The sequence below is a fragment of the Pristiophorus japonicus genome, unplaced genomic scaffold (assembly GCF_044704955.1).
Source record: "Pristiophorus japonicus isolate sPriJap1 unplaced genomic scaffold, sPriJap1.hap1 HAP1_SCAFFOLD_1074, whole genome shotgun sequence".
NCBI lineage: Eukaryota > Metazoa > Chordata > Chondrichthyes > Pristiophoridae > Pristiophorus > Pristiophorus japonicus.
In genome coordinates this window covers 73,507-94,116 of record NW_027250728.1, presented here as the reverse complement: position 1 = coordinate 94,116, position 20,610 = coordinate 73,507, and the positions used below count along the sequence as shown (strand labels likewise).

Genomic DNA, 20,610 nt, shown 5'->3' with positions numbered 1-20,610 from the left:
GAGAGAGTGTCGGGGTGGGGGGAGGTGGGAGAGAGAGAGAGAGAGAGAGTGGGGGGAGGGGGAGAGAGAGAGTCGGGGGTGGGGAGGTGGGAGAGAGAGGGAGTCGGGGGGTGGGGAGAGAGAGAGTCGTGGGGGGGAGAGAGTCGAGGGGGGGAGAGTCGTGGGGGGGAGGGGGGGTGAGAGTTCGTGGGGGGGGAGGGGGGGGTGAGAGTCGTGGGGGGGGGAGGGGGGGTGAGAGTCGTGGGGGGGGGAGGGGGGGTGAGAGTCGTGGGGGGGAGGTGGGGTGACAGTCGTGGGGGGGAGGGGGAGTGAGAGTCGTGTGGGGGAGGGGGGGGTGAGAGTCGTGGGGGGGAGGGGGGGTGAGAGTGGTGGGGTGGGGGCGAGAGTCGTGGGGAGGGAGGGGGGGTGAGAGTGGTGGGGTGGGGGCGAGAGTCGTGGGGGGGGGGGGAGTCGTGGGGAGGGAGGGGGGGTGAGAGTCGTGGGGGGGGGGAGACTGAGTCGTGGGGGGGGAGGGGGGAGACTGAGTCGTTGGGGGGAAGGGGGGGAGAGTCTTGGGGGGGGGGGGGGGAGGGGGGGAGAGAGTCGGAGGGGGGGAGAGAGTCGGGGGGGGGAGGGGGGGAGAGAGTCGGGGGGGGGAGGGGGGGAGAGAGTCGGGGGGGGGGAGAGAGTCGTGGGGGGGAGGAGAGAGTCGTGGGGGGGAGGTGGGAGAGAGAGAGAGAGAGAGTCGTGGGGGGGAGGGTGGGTGAGAGAGTCGTGTGGGGAGAGGGGGTGAGAGAGTTGTGGGGGGGAGGGGGGGTGAGAGTCGTCGGGGGGGAGGGGGGAGAGAGAGAGGGGTGGGGGCTGAGAGAGTCGGCGGGGAGGAGGGTGTGGAGAGAGAGGAGAGAGTCAACGGGCCTAGCAGATCTGGGGTGGGGTGGGGGCAGGGGGATGTGAGTCGGCGAGGGAATCAGCAGACTCTTGGGTCTCAGCACCACGTGGACAGAATGATTCGGGGCCCAGGAGAGGACGGTGGGCAGAACTTGACCGGGGGCTGGACTTGTCGCCTGTTGGTCAAAAAAGTGCAGTGCAAATAGTTCGTCCTTATAAAGAACACACAAGTGTGACTCATCCTGGATAATGGGAATTAATTTAAAATACAAGAATGTCGAAAGCTCCAGAATGATGGAAAAGAGAGGAGTGTGTGCTCCAAGGGCCCCACTCGGGGTAACCTCACATCCAGGCCTGGTTCTTGTAAACAAACAAGTTCATGTCTCGGAACTCGGGGTTGGTGTGCACAATACAAGTACATTTAAACTCACTTATCAACCTTTAGAAGAAGGAAACTTCAAAGGACTAAGGAGTGAACAAAAAGGGATTCACTGGGAAGTATTGCTGAGACACCATAGTTAATAAAAGGCAGAGCCCTTTATCTAATGTGGAGTACGTGATTTAATTATATGCCTAAGGAAAAGAAGCGCAAGCTAAACAAGCAGGCCCCAATATAGAAAAACCGGACAATTAAATTCGTAATATATGTTGTACAGGGAAAGGAAGGAGAGACCTCTGGGAGAAGGATATATATTTATTAAACGGGCAAAAAGAATATTATCATGAGGTTTATAATCTCACTTCTCTGTGTTGATTAAATGGTGTGTTGCCCTGGCGTGCAGGATCCTCTGTTATCTGTACTTTTAACAGATTTTGTGTTTCAAACTTGCAGTTGGAGAGCCATAATCGATCACCTGATGACCCATGACAAAACAACATTCAGGGATCTCATGAGTAAGTATTGGAATCGATTTACTGACCTTCAGTCCTTTTGACACACCTGTTTGTCTTTGCTTCTCGGTTTTCAGTTAACACATCCTTCCTGTATGTGATGGGAATGTTTCTGTATAAAGCTCTTTCAAGATATGTTCAACAAATGGAAGCAGTGGGAATTAATTACAAATGCATTACTTACCGTGGCAAATACAACTGGTCTAAATGTGCAGGCTTTATTACAATTATTTTTTGAGAAATTAGGACAAACTAAAGTCAGTGAAGTTTGCAGTTGCTAGGTCATTGTAACTCTACTATTTAACGAGAAACTCCAGTTTACTGTACACAAAACATTGATTAAATCATTCATGAAATGATTAAAAGGGACAGAGCCTATAGTTTGTGGGTTTGAGTGACTGAGACCAGCTTGTAATCTCCCTGTGTGTTGTGTCCTGTCCCCTTTTTGCCCAGATCTGTTCGTGGTATCTGTCTCCATTCCCTTATTGCCTGTGTTGCTCAGTCGTTCTTGCTCTCTCTGTCTCTATTGCACTTCCATGGCCTCTCTTTCCCCCCACCCCCAATTCCCAATTTTCCTGGCTGTAGTCAGCCTGAGCTTTTGGTGTCGGCAACTCTGCTGAAGCTGGCTCATCGACAGCAGAAAAGACCCATGGGGTTTGGTGGGAAGAAAGAAGGGTGCTGACTATAATGGTGCCTCAATCTGGTCCAGGAAGCCGGTGGAATAAGGCCATGGAAGGCAGAAGCAATCGCAGAAGTAAAAGAGACCACTGCACCACAATGCGTTAAAGCAGAGTCTGGTGTGAAAGTTGGAACTGGCCTGTGTTAGTACTGTATATAAATTCAAACCTACAGAATCCTCAATTCCCACCTAGCCTACCTTCACCAGCATTGATGTAGTCAGTCAAATATGGAATGATCAAAATGGTCACGTGACTAAGATCGGCAGTTACTACAAAGTGACATTAGTTTCTTAAACTAATATAGATGGAGACCTTTTAAAATTGCCCAATTCCACCAAAAGGTTCCTATATTTTTCTGGTTTGTTAAATCGGTAAGAAAAACAATGTTTACTTTTCAAAGGCCCAAATTCTTTTGCTCCTTGCAAAGAAGGGATAAGAAAGGAAGAAGGGGGCAGAGTGGGATAGCTGTACTAATTTGAGATAACATAATGGCAATAGAAAAAAGGATATCACAAACATTAAGATAGTAGACCACCTAATAGTGGAAGGAAAGGGGAAGAAGAAATACGTACCCAAATCTGTGAAATGAGTAAAAGACATAGAATAATAATCATGGCAGATTTCAACTACCCCAAATAATCTGTTGAGAAGAGGAAGGAAAAGGGGATGGAGAATTTACAGGGTGTTCAGGACTCCTTTCTTGCCCAGTACAGAAGAAGCCCAACAAGAGAGGAATTCCTGCTGGATCTATAATGTGTAATGAGCCAGTGAAGAGAGAAGCATAGTGGAGCATCTAGGCAATAGTGATCACAACATAATAAGGTGCAAGGTAAAGATTGAAAAGGACATAAGTAAAACAAAGACAAAGCCAACCAATTGAGAAAAAAATGATTTTGATGGGATGAAAATGGAACTAGGGAAAATAAACTGGAAAATAAAATTAGCAAATAAAGAATGCAGCAGTGGTAAATATTTAAAATGATGATCAATGGGGTCCAGGAAAAATATATTCCACAAAAATAACAAGAACAAACTAGCCAATGACGAAACACCATGGATGAATAAAGACACAAGATCAAAATTGAAACGAAAGAGAAAGAAATCAAGTACATAAAAAACAAAAGAGTATGACAAATGGGAATATGAAGAGAAAACAAAAAATACTTGCATTTATATAGTGTATTTTACTACTTTGGTAGCAAGACTAAGGAGGCCACTTACTGCTTGGATAATAAGAGTCTAACTGGTGTAGAGGAACAGGGGTATCTGGGGGTACAGATACGCAAATCACTGCAAATAGTGACACAGGTTAACAAGGCCGTAAAAAAAGCAAACCAGGCACTGGGGTTCATTTCTAGAGGGATAGAATTGAAAAGCAGAGAAGTTATGTTACACTTGTATCGAACCATGGTTAGACCACACTTGGAATACTGTGAACAGTTCTGGTCTCCATATTATAAAAAGGATATAGAGGCATTGGAGAAAATGCAAAAAAAAGATTTACAAATATGATACCAGGACTGAGAGCATAGTCTGAGGGGTCTCTTTTCTCGAGAAAAGAGAAGGCTGAGGACTGACCTGATAGAGGCCTTTAAAATTATGAAGTGGATTGATAGGGTAGGCATAGAGAACATAAGGACATAAGAAATAGGAACAAGAGTAGGACATACAGCCCCTCGAGCCTGCTCTGCCATTCAATAAGATCATGGCTGATCTGATCATGGAGTCAGCTCCACTTCCCTGCCCGCTCCATTTCCCTGCCCACTCCCCATAACCCCTTATCCCCTTATCGTTTAAGAAACTGTCTATTTCTGTCTTAAATTTATTCAATGTCCCAGCTTCCACAGCTCTCTGAGACAGCAAATTCCACAGATTTACAACCCTCAGAGAAGAAATTTCTCCTCATCTCTGTTTTAAATGGGTGGCCCCTTATTCTAAGATCATGCCCTCTAGTTCTAGTCTCCCCCATCGGTGGAAACATCCTCTCTGCATCAACCTTGTCAAACCCCCTCATAATCTTATACGTTTCGATAAGATCACCTCTCATTCTGAATTCCAATGAGTAGAGCCCAACCTACTCAACCTTTCCTTATAAGTCAACCCCCTCAACCCCTCATCCCCAGAATCAACCTAGTGAACCTTCTCTGAACTGCCTTCAAAGCAAGTATATCCTTTCGTAAATATGGAAACCAAAACTGCACGCAGTATTCCAGATGTGGCCTCACCAATACCTTATATATTGGTAGCAAGAGTTCCCTGCTTTTATACTCCATCCCTTTTGCAATAAAGGCCAAGATACCATTGGCCTTCCTGATCACTTGCTGTACGTGCATACTATCCTTTTGTGTTTCATGCACAAGTGCCCCCAGGGTCCCGTTGTACTGCAGCACTTTGTAATCTTTCTCCATTTAAATAATAACTTGCTCTTTGATTTTTTTCTGTCAAAGTGCATGACCTCACATTTTCCAACATTATACTCCATCTGCCAAATTTTTGCCCACTTACTTAGTCTGTGTTTGGGTGTTTGGGGGTGTTTCGGACTTCTCTAAATTTACCGTTTTCTGTTTTTCCATATTTACTCCCAATTTTTTATGTTAAAAGTGGAAATTGAAAAGAATGCAGGTTTTTAAACCAGCAATAAAACCTGACTTTAAAGGTCATAGAGAAATCGAAGAAAGGTTGACCTCCTAATGAAACAGGAACTGACTTTCCGGCACATTGCTGCTGATAAGCATCAGCCCAAGCATCAGGAACAGAGTAGGTGTTAGCCAAGTGCACCATAAGCTGATGGAATAAAAACAGGAAATGCTGGAAATACTCAGCAGGCCAGACAGCATCTGTGGAGAGAGAAACAGAGTTAACGTTTCAGGTCTGCGACCCTTCGTCGGAACTGGGAGACTGATGAAAATTAATGGCATTTAGCTTGTTTGAGTTTGTGAAATATACAGTTTAATAGCTGTGAGACTTGAGTAAATGTCTGAGTAAAATGTAGTGCAGGGACCTGGAGTGTATCCGAGGCATTGCCCTCCCCTCTCCTGACCTGACTGACTGACTGGTTTTCACTCCCACAGCTCGGGTTGCTGTGGCACAAAGCAGCTCACTCAATCTGTTCGCCAGTCGCGAGGCGGAACTGGAACAGCGGGCAATGCTCCTAAAGAGACTGGCCTTTGCTATTTTTAGCAGTGAAGTGGATCAGTACCAGAAGTATCTGCCAGACATACAAGGTTGGTAACACCATTCAAGTATATCTCAGAATCTCTACGTGGGAGTAGTTACAATAGTTGTCACCCTAGTAAAGTTCAAACAGTTTATAAATATCATTAAACCCTGTGTACAACATACCTTGTTATCACAAGTCCCCACTCATTGGCTTCGATTTCGCCTACCGGGTCCCGACCGGCCGGAGTCTGTTAATAACAGATGACAAAAATGATCTGTCAATGGTGAAAGAGATTGCTTCAAGGAGGTGGCAGTGGATAGAGAGTTTACTCCAAACACTTCCAACCTGCATAAAACTCAGATGTGTCTTCCAAATCCTGAGGGCTCCAGCTTCTGACATTGGAACGTGAATAGCTGTGAAATTGTAGCTTTTATACCACTTCTGCAGCTGTCAACTATTCAGGAGAATAGACACTGATCATCTGTCATCTCAACCTCACCTGCCATCTATTTCATCAGCATCGGTGCCCTTGAAAAAAATCTCACCTGGGTCTTCAGAATCCCACCACGATCAGCCCCAACACCAGCAGCACCAGGCACACCAGCAACACCAACCTTCTCCGCAATCACCTGATGCTGCACAGGGCATCAGCACCCAACCACATTGCTGCCCGGGAGGCCAGGGATGGCCTCACCATGGCCAGATTTACTTCACTTGATGCTGTACACCCTGGCTGCCACATGATACGCCAGGTTGGCACCACCCCACACCAGCAATATAAAGCACCCCTGCAATGCCCAAGCCATTCCTTTTACACATCACCATCTTGAATTCCCTCTTTGATTTATTAGTGATTATTGTATTTATTGCCCCTAGTTTTGGTCTCGCCCACAAGTGGAAACATCGTCTCTAAGGCTACTCTAGCAAACCATTTCATAATCTTGAAGACCTCTATCAGGTCACCTCTCAGCCTTTTCTTTTCTGCAGAAAAGAGACCCAGCCTGGGATGTTCAATCTTTCCTAATGGGAATAATCTCTCAGTTCTGGCATCATTCTTGTAAATATTTCTGCACCTTCTCCAGTGCCTCGATATTTTTATAATATGGAGTGTGGTCTAACCAAGGTGCTATACAAGTTTAACATGACTTCTCTGCTTTTCAATTCTCTCTCTAGAAATGGATCCCAGTGCTCGGTATGCTTTTTAATGGACTATCAACCTCCGTCGCTACTTCTAGTGATTGTGTATCTGTGGCCCCAGATCCCTCTGTTCCTCTACCTCAGACACTTATTTTCCAAGGTGTATGTAGTCTCCTTATCCTTGCTACCAAGATGTATTACTTCACACTTATCTATGTTGAAGTTCATTTGCCAATTACATGCCCATTCTGTTTATTGATATATTTATTCCTGTATTATGTCACAGTCCTCTATATTAACTATACCCCCCAATTGGTGTCATCCATAAATTTTGAAATTGTGCTTCCAATTCCCAAGTCCAAATCGTTTATGTAAATGATGAACAGCGGTCCCAGCACCGATCCTTATGGAACTCCACTTCCCACCTTTTGCCAATCCAAGCAACTATCTTTAACCCCTACTTTCTGTTTCCTGTTCTGTAGCCAGCTTGCTATCCGTTCACCTACTTGTCTCCTGACTCCACATGTTCTGATCTTGGTTATGGATCTACATTGCACTACTGCATTACTCTTATCTACCCTTTCTGTCACTTCAAAGAATTCAAATGAGGTTGCTCAAGCATGTCCTTCCCTTTTAGAATCCACTTTATTATATTTTCAGTTTCTAGATGTTTTTCTATAACATTTTGATTAAGGATTCCATTATCTTTCCTACCACTGACGTTAAGCTAATTGGTCTATAATTCCTTGGGCTAGTCCTATCCCCCTTTTTTTATATAGGAATCACATTAGCTGTCTGCCAGTCCTCTTGTATTTTTCTAATTAATTTTTATATATGTGTAATAATGCCTCTGCTATTTCTTCCCTAGCTTCTTTTAATATGTGTGGATGTAATCCAGCTGAACCAAGGGTTTATTCTAAATTTGATTTAGTTTATTCATTATTTCCCCTTTTTCTATCTTAAATGTCTTTATATCCTTTTTGATCTCTTCTAATGTCTTAGCCACCATTTTAGTTTCTCTGGTAAATGTCGAGGCACAGTAATGAACTTCTGCCATTTTGCTGTCATTACCCAAGGTTTATCTTGTGGTCTTAGTGGTCCTATCCCTAGCTTGGTTTTTCTTTTGTTATTTATGTGTCTATAGAATATAATTATCCGTAATAATTTAATTTTGTAATTTCTCTTTATCTTCCTAATTGTTTTTTTGACTTGCCTAACCTTTTTGTATTCCCTTTTGTCAATCGCTCCTTTGTTGTCAAATTATTTAGTGTGTATCTTTTACTTTAATTTCAGTTTTGCTCTTATTTCTTTCTTCACCATGGTGTGTCATTACTGGCTCTTTTTTTCTTGTTTTTTAGTAGGCTATATTTCTCCCGGACTCTTGTCCACCATTTTAAATGTTTCCTATTGCTGTTCTGTTTCTTTGTCGGTAAATTTTTTCAGTTTATTTTCCCTAATTCTATTCTCATCCTCTCAAAATCAGCTTTTTTCCCAATTTATTACATTGGTCTTCGTCTTGCTTATGTCCTTCTCAATCTTTACCTTGCACTTTTATTATGTTGTGATTGCTATTGCCTAGATGTTCCCCCTGCACTTTACTGACTAGTTCTGGTTTATTTCCCATTACTAGATCCAGCAGTGCTCCCCCTCTTGTTGGGCTTTTCACATACTGGGTAAGAAAGGAGTCCTGCACACAGTGTAAAAACTCCATTCCTTGTCCCTTTTGCTACCTCTTCTTGCCAGTGTATTTGGGGGTAGTTCAAATCTCCCACGATGATTATTCTATGTTCTTCACTCATTTCATACATTTACTTACAGATTTCTTCCTCCGCCTCCTATCCACCATTAGGTGGTCTGCAGTATAGCCCTGTTAGCATCATTTATCTCTTATCTTTTATTTCAATCCATATGGATTCTGTTTCTAACCTTGTTAGATATGTCCCTTTTTTACTGCCATTATGTTATCTTCAATTATTACAGTTACCCCACCTCCTTCTTCCTTGCCTATCCTTTCCGATTGTTTAACCTGCAGTATTTAGTTGCTAGTCTTGTTCTTTATGTCGCCATGTTTCAGTTATTCCTACTCCATCTGGTTCCTCCCTATGGATTATTGCCTTCAGTTCCCCCATTTTATTTTGGAGGCTGTGTACATTGCTGTACAGGCAGTTTAATTCTTTCATAGTCATTCCTCTTACTTCATTTTTAAGAGTCTTTTTATACATCTGTTATATAACTGTGTTTGTTCCCGACTGTTTATGTTACCCTTGTTCCTTACCTCGTTCCTGACCATTATACTCATCTGCTAATGCTTTGATCTTCAGACTTGGATAATTCTCACCAGATCCCTCTCCACTTCTTACTAGTTTTATTATCCGTTCGGCCTGACACGGGTCCCACTCCGGCTCAGGTGGAGCCCATCGCAGCAGGACAGCTCCTTCCTGTCTCACTGCTTGCCAGTGTCACAGGAACACCCCCTCCCCCCCCCTCCAATATCACTCTCAACCACGCATTCACCTTCCTGATCTGTTTGTCTCCGTGTATTAGCACGTGTCTCTCGTGATCACCACACATGAGGTCCTGTTTTTTAAATTTTGTTCCTAACTTATGATATTCCCTTAGCAAGACCTCCTCCCTTTTTTCCCTATGTCATTGATCCAAGCATAGGCCACGACAACTGGATCTTCCCCACTCCCTTTTCAAGTTCCTCTCCAGTTGCTGGGAGATATCCTTTACCTTGGCACCAGGTAGGCAACACAACCTTCTGGACTCTCAGCTAAGAACATAAGAAATAGGAGCAGGAGTCTGCCATTTGGCCCCTCGCGCCTGCTCCGCCATTCAATAAGATCATGGCCGATCTATATCTTGGCCTCACGTCCACTTCCTTGCCCGCTCCCCATAACCCTTGACTCCCTTATCGTTCAAAAATCTGTCTATCTCCATCTTAAATATATTCAATGACCCACCCTCCACAGCTCTCTGGGGCAGAGAATTCCAAAGATTCATGACCCTCTGAGAGAAGAAATTCCTCCCCATTTCCGTTTTAAATGGGTGGCCCTTTATTCTGAAATTATGCCCCCTAGTTCTAAATTCCCCCACCATTGGAAACATCCTCTCTGCATCCACCCTGTCAAGCCCCCTCATAATCTTGTATGTTTCAATAAGATCACCTCTCATTCTTCTAAACTCTATTGAGTATAGGCCCAATCTGCTCAACCTTCCTTCATAAGACAATCCCTTCATCTCAGGAATCAACCTAGTGAACTTTCTCTGAACTGCTTCCAATGCAAGTATATCCCTCCTGAAATAAGGAGACCAAAACTGCAAGCAGTACTCCAGGGTGTGGTCTCACCAATGCCCTGTACAGTTGTAGCAGGACTTCCCTACTTTTATACTCCATCCCCCTAACAATAAAGGCCAACATTCCATTTGCCTTCCTGTACTTGCTGTACCTGCATGCTAGCATTTTGTGTTTCACGTACAAAGATCCCCAGGTCCCTCTCTACAGCAGCGTTTTGTAAGCTCCATTTAAATAATTTGCTTCTTTATTTTTCCTACCAAAGTGGATAACCTCACATTTTCCCACATTATACTCCATCTGCCACAATTTTGCTCACTCTCTTAGCCTGTCTATATCCCTTTGCGGATTTCTTGCGTCCTCCTCGCAATTTGCTTTCCCACATATCTTTATATCATCAGCAAACTTGGCTACATTACACTCGGTCCCTTCATCCAAGTCATTAATATAGATTGTAAATAGTTGAGGCCCCAGCACTGATCCCTATGGCACGCCACGAGTTACAGTTTGCCAATCGGTTGCGACTGCAGAGGACACTATCCATTGCCCTAATTATCGAATCCCCTATGACTACAATCTTTAAATTCTCTTCACGTCTCCCACCCCTCTCTGCTCTTTGCTGCTCCATCTGCACTTCTGTGATACACAAAAAAAAAACTATCCTATGAGCACAGGTAACTCTCAACCCTGTGTTTTGTTGCAAATTAGCAGATGAGACCACTGGAATATAAAGCAGAATAATCCAGTCCTCAGTGCTGCACCATAATCTCAGTCAGTGACCTCCTGGGCCGAACACAGTTAGTAGCAAGTCAACCACATATTAAAAAAAATCACTGCACACTTTTGGCATGCAGGTACAGCAGGCGGTGATGAAGGTAAAAGGCATGTTGGCCTTCAAAGCGAGAGGATTTGAGTGTAGGAGCAGGGAGGTCTTACTGCAGTTGTACAGGGCCTTGGTGAGGCCACACTTTGAATATTTTGTACAGTTTGGTCTCCTAATCTGAGGAAGGACATTCTTGCTATTGAGGGAGTGCAGCGAAGGTTCAGCAGACTGATTCCCGGGATGGCAGGACTGACACATGAAGAAAGACTGGATCAACTAGGCTTATATTGACTGGAATTTAGAAGAATGAGAGGGAATCTCATTGAAACATGTAAAGTTCTGACTGTATTGGACAGGTTAGATGCAGGAAGAATGTTCCCGATGTTGAGGAAGTCCAGAACCAGGGATCACAGTCTAAGGATAAGGGGTAAGCCATTTAGGACCGAAATGAGGAGAAACTTCTTCACTCAGAGAATTGTGAACCTGTGGAATTCACTACCACAGAAAGTTGTTGAGATCAGTTCGTTAGATATATTCAAAAGGGAGATAGATGTGGCCCTAACGGCTAACAGAATCAAGGGGTATGGAGAGAAAGCAGGAATGGGGTACTGAAGTTGCGTGATCAGCCATGATCATATTGAATGGTGGTGCAGACTCGAAGGGCCGAATGGCCTACTCCTGCACCTATTTTCTATGTTTCTATGGCGAGGTGTTCCACATAAGCAGGGTCCACAGTATTGGATTATTGCCTTAGAAGCCACTCTGGGTTACCTGGTTATTTAAATACATGCTGTGAAGTAGGTTTTACTTAATGTGGACCCATCTTTGTACCAGCAGTGGTTGTGGGTGGTGACTCTACTGTGCAAAGCTATTCTTACTGAAAGGTTTTGTGGGTTACACCATCACAGCAAGGTGACATGGAGTTGATCTGAAGTCTCACAGTTGATTTATAATCAGATCATTGTACAGTATTAGTGAACAAACTGATGTGATTTAGATAGTTATTTAGAGTAATTGCAGGCAACTTGCTGTATTTTGTACCTAAAGGAATGCTCCTGTGGATTATCCAGAGTCCGTGTATGTAAATAAGTTTAGAAGGACCTTTGACAGTAAATGTCGGGGTTTTACGGGGTTTGCGATTGATGTTTGTATTTTGCCCTTTTCCAGAACGCCTGGTGGAAAGTCTGCGTCTCCCACAAGTTCCCACACTCCATGCCCAGGTCTTTCTTTTTTTCCGGGTGTTGCTATTACGGATGTCTCCGCGCCATCTCACCTCACTGTGGCCCACGATGATCACAGAACTGGTAAGCTGGCCAAAAGTCACCCCTGTAAATGTATAGGGTTGTACCTGGATGGTTCTTCATTGTTCAGTTTACACATTAATCATGTCAAAATGCAAATTCAAGTGAATCCAACATCTTGGCAAATAAATAATATGTTCTGCGTTCCTAGACTGAACCCAGGTACTGCTCAGTCCTTATTCTGGAGTTGGGAGTTATTCAGAGGGACAAGAGAAGGTTTGACACTCAAATCCCACAAGATTAAAAGGTGGGATATATTTGCATTGGAGGCAGTTCAGAGAAGGTTCACTCGGTTGATTCCGAAGATGAAGGGGTTGACTTATGAGGAAAGGTTGAGCAGGTTGGGTCTATACTCTTTGGAGTTCAGAATCTGAGAGGTGATCTTATTGAAATGTATAATATTATGAGAGAGTTCGACAAGGTAGATGCAGAGAGGATGTTTCCCCTCGTGGGGGAATCTAGAACTAGGGAACATAGTCTTCGAATAAGGGGTCGCCCATTTAAAACTGAGATGAGGAGGAATTTCTTCTTTTCAGAGGGTCGTGAATCTTTGGAATTCTCTGCCCCAGAGATCTGTGGAGACTGGGCCATTGAATATATTTAAGGTGGAGATAGACAGATTTTTGAGCGGTAAGGGAGTAAAGGGTTTTGGGAAGTGGAACTGATCCACGATCAGATCAGCTATGATCTTATTGAATGGAGGAGCAGGCTCGAGGGGCCAAATGATCTAATATTCTTATGTAAAATGATCATTTCTGCCTAATCACTACCATAAGCGGATTGATTATTCCTTGGCCATTTTCTCCCACCTGCCTTGAGAGTTACAGAAGAACGTGAGGAAAATCTAAAAGGGCTTAAAGGAGGTTTTTAGTCATTGATCATCCATATGCTGTAGCTTAAGTTGTTGGATCGGAGACGTCCCTTTAAGAATTTGTACTTGTGGCAAACCTCATAAGAGCTACGTAATCTCCCCCTTCCTTATGAACGTCATATTGTGGTGAAGACTTATTGCATCTGTCGATGTCTCTGCTCTTACTGCACTTCAAAAAAAAATTAATTCCTGGGATGTGGGCGTCGCTGGCAAGGCCAGCATTTATTGTCCATCCCGAATTGCCCTTCATGAACCGCTGCAGTCCGTGTGGTGAAGGTTCTCCAACAGTGATGTTAGGGAGGGAGTTCCAGGATTTTGACCCAGCGACGATGAAGGAACGGCCGATACATTTCCAAGTCAGGATGATACTTAACTTGCAGGTGGTGGTGTTCCCATGCGCCTGCTGCCCTTGTCCTTCTGGCTGGTAGAGATTGCGGGTTTGGAAGAAGGGTCTTAGTCTCATCATCTTCCTCAGTTCTTTTTCTCTCATTGAAGAGGGAAAGCGGTTGTGTTTCGTGGAAGAGAGCGGAGTTTTATTTAACAGCTTATAAGTGATTACATTCTTCATCTTCTGCCTCTCTTTGCATTCCCGAAAGGTGCAAGTATTTTTACTGATTGAGCAGGAACTTTCAGCAGATGAAGACATTTCAAGGTAAGGGGTTCCATTAGACGATCGTTGTGATGTAATACCTCTGCAATACCCCAAAGCCAAGTTCCTGATCAATACTGTGGGGATAGAGGGGAAACATAGAATACATGGCTGGATTGTTCTCAGTCATCTGAACCTGGTTCCTCATGGGCTTGGGCACCTAACACAAAGCTGGCACTAGAAATTTACAGCATGGTAGGCCCATCCTGGCCTCGCTGGCCAACAAAGAGCCATCCAACTTTCCAGCTCTTGGTCTGCAGCCCTGTAGGTTACGGCACTTCAAGTGCACATCCAAGTATTTTTTAAATGTGAGGGTTTCTGCCTCTACCACCCTTTCAGGCAGTGAGTTCCAGACCCCCACCACTGTCTGGGTGAAGAAATTTCCCTTCATATCTCCTCTATACGTCCCCCCAATTACTTTAAATCTATACCTCCTGGTTGTTGACCCCTCTGCCAAGGGAAACAGGTCCTTCCTATCCACTCTATCCAGTCCCCTCAAAAAATTTTATACACCTCAATCAGGTCTCTCCTCAGCCTCTTCTGTTCCAAAGAAAATAAACCCAGCCTATCCAATCTTTCCTCAGCCACAATTCTCCAGTCCGGGCAACATTCTTGTAAATCTCCTCTCTGCCCTCTCCAGTGCAATCACATCTTTCCTGTAATGCGGTGACCAGAACTGCACACAGTATTCCAGCTGTGGCCTAACCAGTGTTTTCTTCAGTTCAAGCATAACATCCTTGCTCTTGTATTCCATGCCTCGACTAATAAAGGCAAGTATTCCATATGTCTTCTTAACAATATTATCTACCTGGCCTGCTACATTCAGGGATCTATGGACCTGCACTCCAAGGTCCCTTTGTTCCTGTACACTTCAGTGCCGTACCACAAGTTGGCACTAGATTGACAATCTCCTCAAACTACGAGGTGGAAGGAATTGGGAGAGGGTGTGCCTTTAAGGTTCGAGTTACAGCTGCGGGTGAGCACAGCAGATGGAAGCTTTACTCTTTGCCTGGTGATGCTGTACTGACCTAGGACTGCTTCGTGCTGACACGAGGTGTTAAAAGTAGAAAGGTTCCATTCTCCAGTGCTGACATAGAAACATAGAAAATAGATGCAGGAGTAGGCCATTTGGCCCTTCGATGCCTGCACCACCATTCAAAATGATCATGGCGGATCATTCACCTCAGTACCCCATTCTTGCTTTCTCTCCATACCCCTTGATCCCTTTAACCGTAAGGGCCATATCTAAATCCCTCTTGAATATATCCAATTAATTGGCAACAACAACTCTCTGCAGTAGAAAATTCCACAGGTTAACAACTCTCTGAGTGAAGAAGTTTCTTCTCATCTCAGTCCTAAATGGTTTACCCCTTATCCTTCGACTGACCCCTGGTTCTGGACTTCCCCAACATCGGGAACATTCTTCCTGCATCTAACCTGTCTAGTCCCGTCAGAATTTTATATGTTTCTATGAAATCCCCTCTCATTCTTCTAAACTCCAGTGAATACAGGCCCAGTCGATCCAGTCTCTCCTCATATGTTAGTCTTGCCATCCCAGGAATCAGTCTGGTGAACCTTCGCTGCACTCCCTCAATAGCAAGAACATCCTTCCTCAGATTAGGAGACCAAAACTGAACACAATATTCCAGGTGAGGCCTCACCAAGGCTCTGTATAACTGCAGCAAGACCTCCCTGCTCCTATACTCAAATCCCCTAGCTATGAAGGCCAACATGCCATTTGCCGCCTTCATCGCTTGCTGTACCTGCATGCCAACTTTCAATGACTGATGTAACATGACACCCAGGTCTCGTTGCACCTCCCCTTTTCCTAATCTGCCGCCATTCAGATAATATTCTGCCTTCATGTTTTTGCCACCAAAGTGGATAACCTCACATTTATCCACATTATACTGCATCTGCCATGCATTTGTCCACTCACCTAATCTGTCCAAGTCACCCTGCAGCCTCTTAGCATCCACCTCACAGCTCACACCGCCACCCAGCTTGGTGTCATCTGCAAACTTGGAGATATTACACTCAATTCCTTCACCTAAATCATTGATGTATATTGTAAATAGCTGGGGTCCCAGCACTGAGCCCTGCGGCACCACACTAGTCACTGCCTGCCATTCTAAAAAGGACCCATTTATCCCAACTCTCTGCTTCCTGTCTGCCAACCAGTTCTCCATCCACATCAATACATTACCCCCAATACCATGTGCTTTAATTTTGCATACCAATCTCTTGTGTGGGACCTTTTGAAAGTCCAAATACACCACATCCACTGGTTCTCCCTTGTCCACTCTACTAGTTACACCCTCAAAAAAAATTCTAGATGATTTGTCAAGCATGATTTTCCTTTCATAAATCCATGCTGACTTGGACCGATCCTGTCACTGCTTTCCAAATGTGCTGCTATTTTATCTTTAATAATTGATTCTAACATTTTCCCCACTACTGATGTCAGGCTGACCGGTCTATAATTACCCGTTTTCTCTCTCCCTTTTTTAAAAAGTGGTGTTACATTAGCTACCCTCCAGTCCATAGGAACTTATCCAGGGTTGATAGACTGTTGGAAAATGATGACTAATGCATCCACTATTTCTATGGCCACTTCCTTAAGTACTCTGGGATGCAGACTATCAGGCCCTGGGGATTTATCGGCCTTCAATCCCATCAATTTCCCTAACACAATTTCCTGACTAATAAGGATTTCCTTCAGTTCCTCCTTCTCCCTTAACCCTCGGTCCCCTAGTATTTCCGGAAGGTTATTTGTGTCTTTCTTCATGAAGACAGAACCAAAGTATTTGTTCAGTTGGTCTGCCATTTCTTGTTTGATGCTGTCCCCAACCTCACTACTACTGTTTGGTGGTCTGTACACAACTCCCACTCGCGTTTTCTGTCCTTTGGTATTCCTCAGCTCAACTGGCCCAAAAAACTCTTTTAAAATGTAGCACTGAATGTGTATGTCAGCACATTCTCAAAGTAAGGGCCTTTTTCTCGGAACTTTTACTTGCAGATAAAGTTGCAAAATACAGAGTAAATATTTACCATTATTAACACACTTATCCATTTCAGAACTGCTGGTCCATCAGTGTCTGGCCTGGAAACCACCTACATGGGAGGCAATGGGTTCTCCACATCCTACAACAATCAACGTTGGCTTGGACTCTACCTATCTGCTTGCAAATTCCTGGATCTGGCTCTGACCTTGCCCTCGGAAAACCTTCCCCAGTTTCAGATGTAAGTGAAGGGAGATGTGCTGTTTCCTATCGAGCATAGAGTGGAGTTTGAACTTGCTACCATTATTATTATGCCTGTTTCTTAGTAATGTTTTCCTGGGGAAGGGGAGTGGAGAGAAACACGTTTAAAGGATTTGTATGCAAGACACCTTTCTTTAATCTTTAATCAATGCATTTGCAGACGAGTGTTCTATGTATATGGGAAGTATTATTCTGGGGTGGGGCAAGGCCTTGAGTCCACCCTCCACACTCGACAGCCTGGCTATGGGTAACCCTTTGGGTGTCCCATCAGTATATGGACATTCTGTTCGTGCACCACTGCATCAAAGCAGTTTCTCTATTTAAAGCAACGTCCCTCCTAATGTGAACCCTTTAAGAGTGTAATTTGTTGCACTGCTAACCTGGACTCCAACCTCCAGTATTGTATGGGACTCATCTTTGGCTCATTGTGTCATTTTTCGTAGATTTTCCAGCATAGAAGGTTCTTAGACATATTTCAGTTTGCAATAGAATAAAAACTATTACTTTCTCAAGACATTCATTGTGAAAAGGGTAAACCTAACAAGAAAATTACATTGAGTGCAAGTCCGACATCGTTATGGCAATTATCTGTAGACCACCAACTGGATAGAATTTGTGACTTCACTCAACAAATTGTTGATGGGAGCTGCCAGTATTCTCGTTGGGTACGAGTCATGTTGTATGTGTGTATTTGAAACCCTGGATAACCTGCAAAGCATGAATGTATTGTGTAATCAGTCATGTAACAGAAGAAAAATTAAACTGTGTCTAATGTTTTGATGTAAATTCAAGTTAATTCTCAAGACTTTCTTACTGATGTATAGACTATTTAAAGAGTGCACTAATTGAAATATCACCCTAGCCGAGCAGAATGATGGTGGCGGTACTGTTTCCAAGGTCTGGCTGTTGGTGACACTACTGGCAATGTTCGTGTTGCTGATATTCAGTGCTTTTTGTGCTTTGGCATCTGGGTGCTTTAGAAAGATGTTGAAAGCAATGTATTTCTTGAGTGACAATGAGCTGTAATTCACTCTGTGTGTTTAGGTATCGTTGGGCTTTCATTCCAGAAGTGTCTGATGATTCGGGGCTGGAGGTTCGCAGGCAGGGAACACATCAACGGGAATTCAAACCGTACGTGGTGCGATTGGCCAAGCTGCTGAGGAAAAGAGCAAAGGTATTTTCTTCCCTCCCTCTCCAAATTCTCTCCTTTCTCCACCTCTCCCGGGTCGGTTCGATAGGCACCCTCCAGTAGGTTAGACAAGCGGCCATTATTGAGACGTAACCCTTGATTGTAACTGTCAGCAGGCTAGCCAACTACAGGTGGAATCATATCTGAACCTCATCCAAATTCAAGGCATGATACACTGAGTTAGCTAATAAATACACAGCTAGCGAATAAATATACAGCTAGCTAATAAATACACTGAGCGAGCTAATAAAAACACCGAGCTAGCTAATAAAAACACCGAGCTAGCTAATAAATACACAGCTAGCTAATAAATACACTGAATTAGCTAATAAATGCACTGAGCTAGTTAATAAATGCACTGAGCTAGTTAATAAATGCACTGAGCTAGCTAATAAATACACAGCTAGCGAATAAATACACAGCTAACTAATAAATACACTGAGCTAGCTAATAAATACACTGAGCTAGCTAATAAATGCACTGAGCTAAGTAACAAATACACAGCTAGCTAATACATGCACTGAGCTAAGTAATAAATACACAGCGAGCAAATAAATACACTGAGCTAAGTAATAAATACACAGCTAACTAATAAATAAGCTGAGCGAACGAATATATACACAGCTAGCTAATAATTACACAGCTAACTAATAAATACACAGCTAACTAATAAATACACAGCTAACTAATAAATACACTGAGCTAACTAATAAATACAGAGCTAGCTAATAAATACACTGAGCTACCGAATAAATACACAGCTAGCTAATAAATACACGGAGCTAACTAATAAATACACTGAGCTAACGAATATATACACAGCTAGCTAATAAATGCACAGCTAGCTAATAAATACACTGAGCTAGGTAATAAAGAGAGACAGACAATGGTGACAGATTAGGAAAAGGGGGAGGTGCAACGAGACCTGGGGTGTCATGGTACATCAGTCATTGAAGGTTGGCATGCAGGTACAGCAGTCAGTTAAGAAAGCAAATGGCATGTTGGCCTTCATAGCGAGGGGATTTAAGTACAGGGACAGGGAGGTGTTGCTACAGTTGTACAGGGCCTTGGTGAGGCCACACCTGGAGTATTGTGTACAGTTTCGGTCTCCTAACTTGAGGAAGGACATTCTTGCTATTGAGGGAGTGCAGCGAAGGTTCACCAGACTGATTCCCGGGATGGCGGGACTGACATATCAAGAAAGACTGGATCAACTGGGCTTGTATTCACTGGAGTTCAGAAGAATGAGAGGGGATCTCATAGAACTGTTTAAAATTCTGACGGGTTAGATGCAGGAAGAATGTTCCCAATGTTGGTGAAGTCCAGAACCAGGGGTCACAGTCTAAGGATAAGGGGGAAGCCATTTAGGACCGAGATGAGGAGAAACTTCTTCACCCAGAGCCTGGTGAACCTGTGGCATTCTCTAACACAGAAAGTTGTTGAGGCCAATTCACTAAGTATATTCAAAAAGGAGTTAGATGTAGTCCTGACTACTAGGGGGATCAAGGGGTATGGCGAGAAAGCAGGAATGGAGTACTGAAGTTGCATGTTCAGCCATGAACTCATTGAATGGCAGTGCAGGCTCGAAGGGCCAAATGGCCGACTCCTGCACCTATTTTCTATGTTTCGAAATACGCAGCTAGCTAATAAATACTCTGAGCTAGCTGATAAATACTCTGAGCTAGCTGATAAATACTCTGAGCTAGCTAATAAATACACTTAGCTAGCTAATAAATACACAGCTAGCTAATAAATACACTGAGCTAGCTAATAAATACACAGCTAGCTAATAAATGCACTGAGCTGGCTAATAAATGCACTGAGCTGGCTAATAAATACACTGAACTAAGTAATAAATACACAGCTCGCTAATAAATGCACTGAGCTAGCTAATAAATACACAGCTAGCTAATAAATACACTGAGCTAGCAAATAAATGCACTGAGCTAGCGAATAAATACACTGAGCTAGCTAATAAACACACTGAGCTACCGAAGAAATACACTGAGCTACCGAATAAATACACTGAGCTAACTAATAAATACACTGAACTAACGAATATATACACAGCTAGCTAATAAATGCACAGCTAGCTAATAAATACACTGAGCTATGTAATAAAGAGAGACAGACTATTATCTGAATGGTGACAGATTAGGAAAAGGGGAGGTGCAACGAGACCTGGGTGTCATGGTACATCAGTCATTGAAGGTTGGCATGCAGGTACAGCAGGCGGTTAAGAAAGCAAATGGCATGTTGGCTTTCATAGCGAGGGGATTTGAGTACAGGGGCAGGGAGGTGTTGCTACAGTTGTACAGGGCCTTGGTGAGGCCACACCTGGAGTATTGTGTACAGTTCTGGTCTCCTAACTTGAGGAAGGACATTCTTGCTATTGAGGGAGTGCAGCGAAGATTCACCAGACTGATTCCCGGGATGGCGGGACTGACATATCAAGAAAGACTGGATCAACTGGGCTTGTATTCA

The 20,610-nt window shown here is 43.7% G+C and overlaps 1 protein-coding gene across 1 annotated transcript in view; it reads left to right on the top strand.

Annotated features, from left to right (window-relative positions):
* LOC139241439 (protein DOP1A-like) overlaps positions 1-20,610 on the top strand; it is a gene marked incomplete at its 5' end in the record, with an annotated part of 73,925 nt that overhangs the window by 18,364 nt on the left and 34,951 nt on the right. Inside the window, 6 exons of the mRNA XM_070869998.1 lie at positions 1,700-1,761; positions 5,510-5,662; positions 12,021-12,157; positions 13,622-13,677; positions 16,753-16,917; positions 17,982-18,111. Coding sequence (XP_070726099.1) covers positions 1,700-1,761; positions 5,510-5,662; positions 12,021-12,157; positions 13,622-13,677; positions 16,753-16,917; positions 17,982-18,111 — 703 coding nt within the window. The remainder of the gene's footprint in view (positions 1-1,699; positions 1,762-5,509; positions 5,663-12,020; positions 12,158-13,621; positions 13,678-16,752; positions 16,918-17,981; positions 18,112-20,610) is intronic.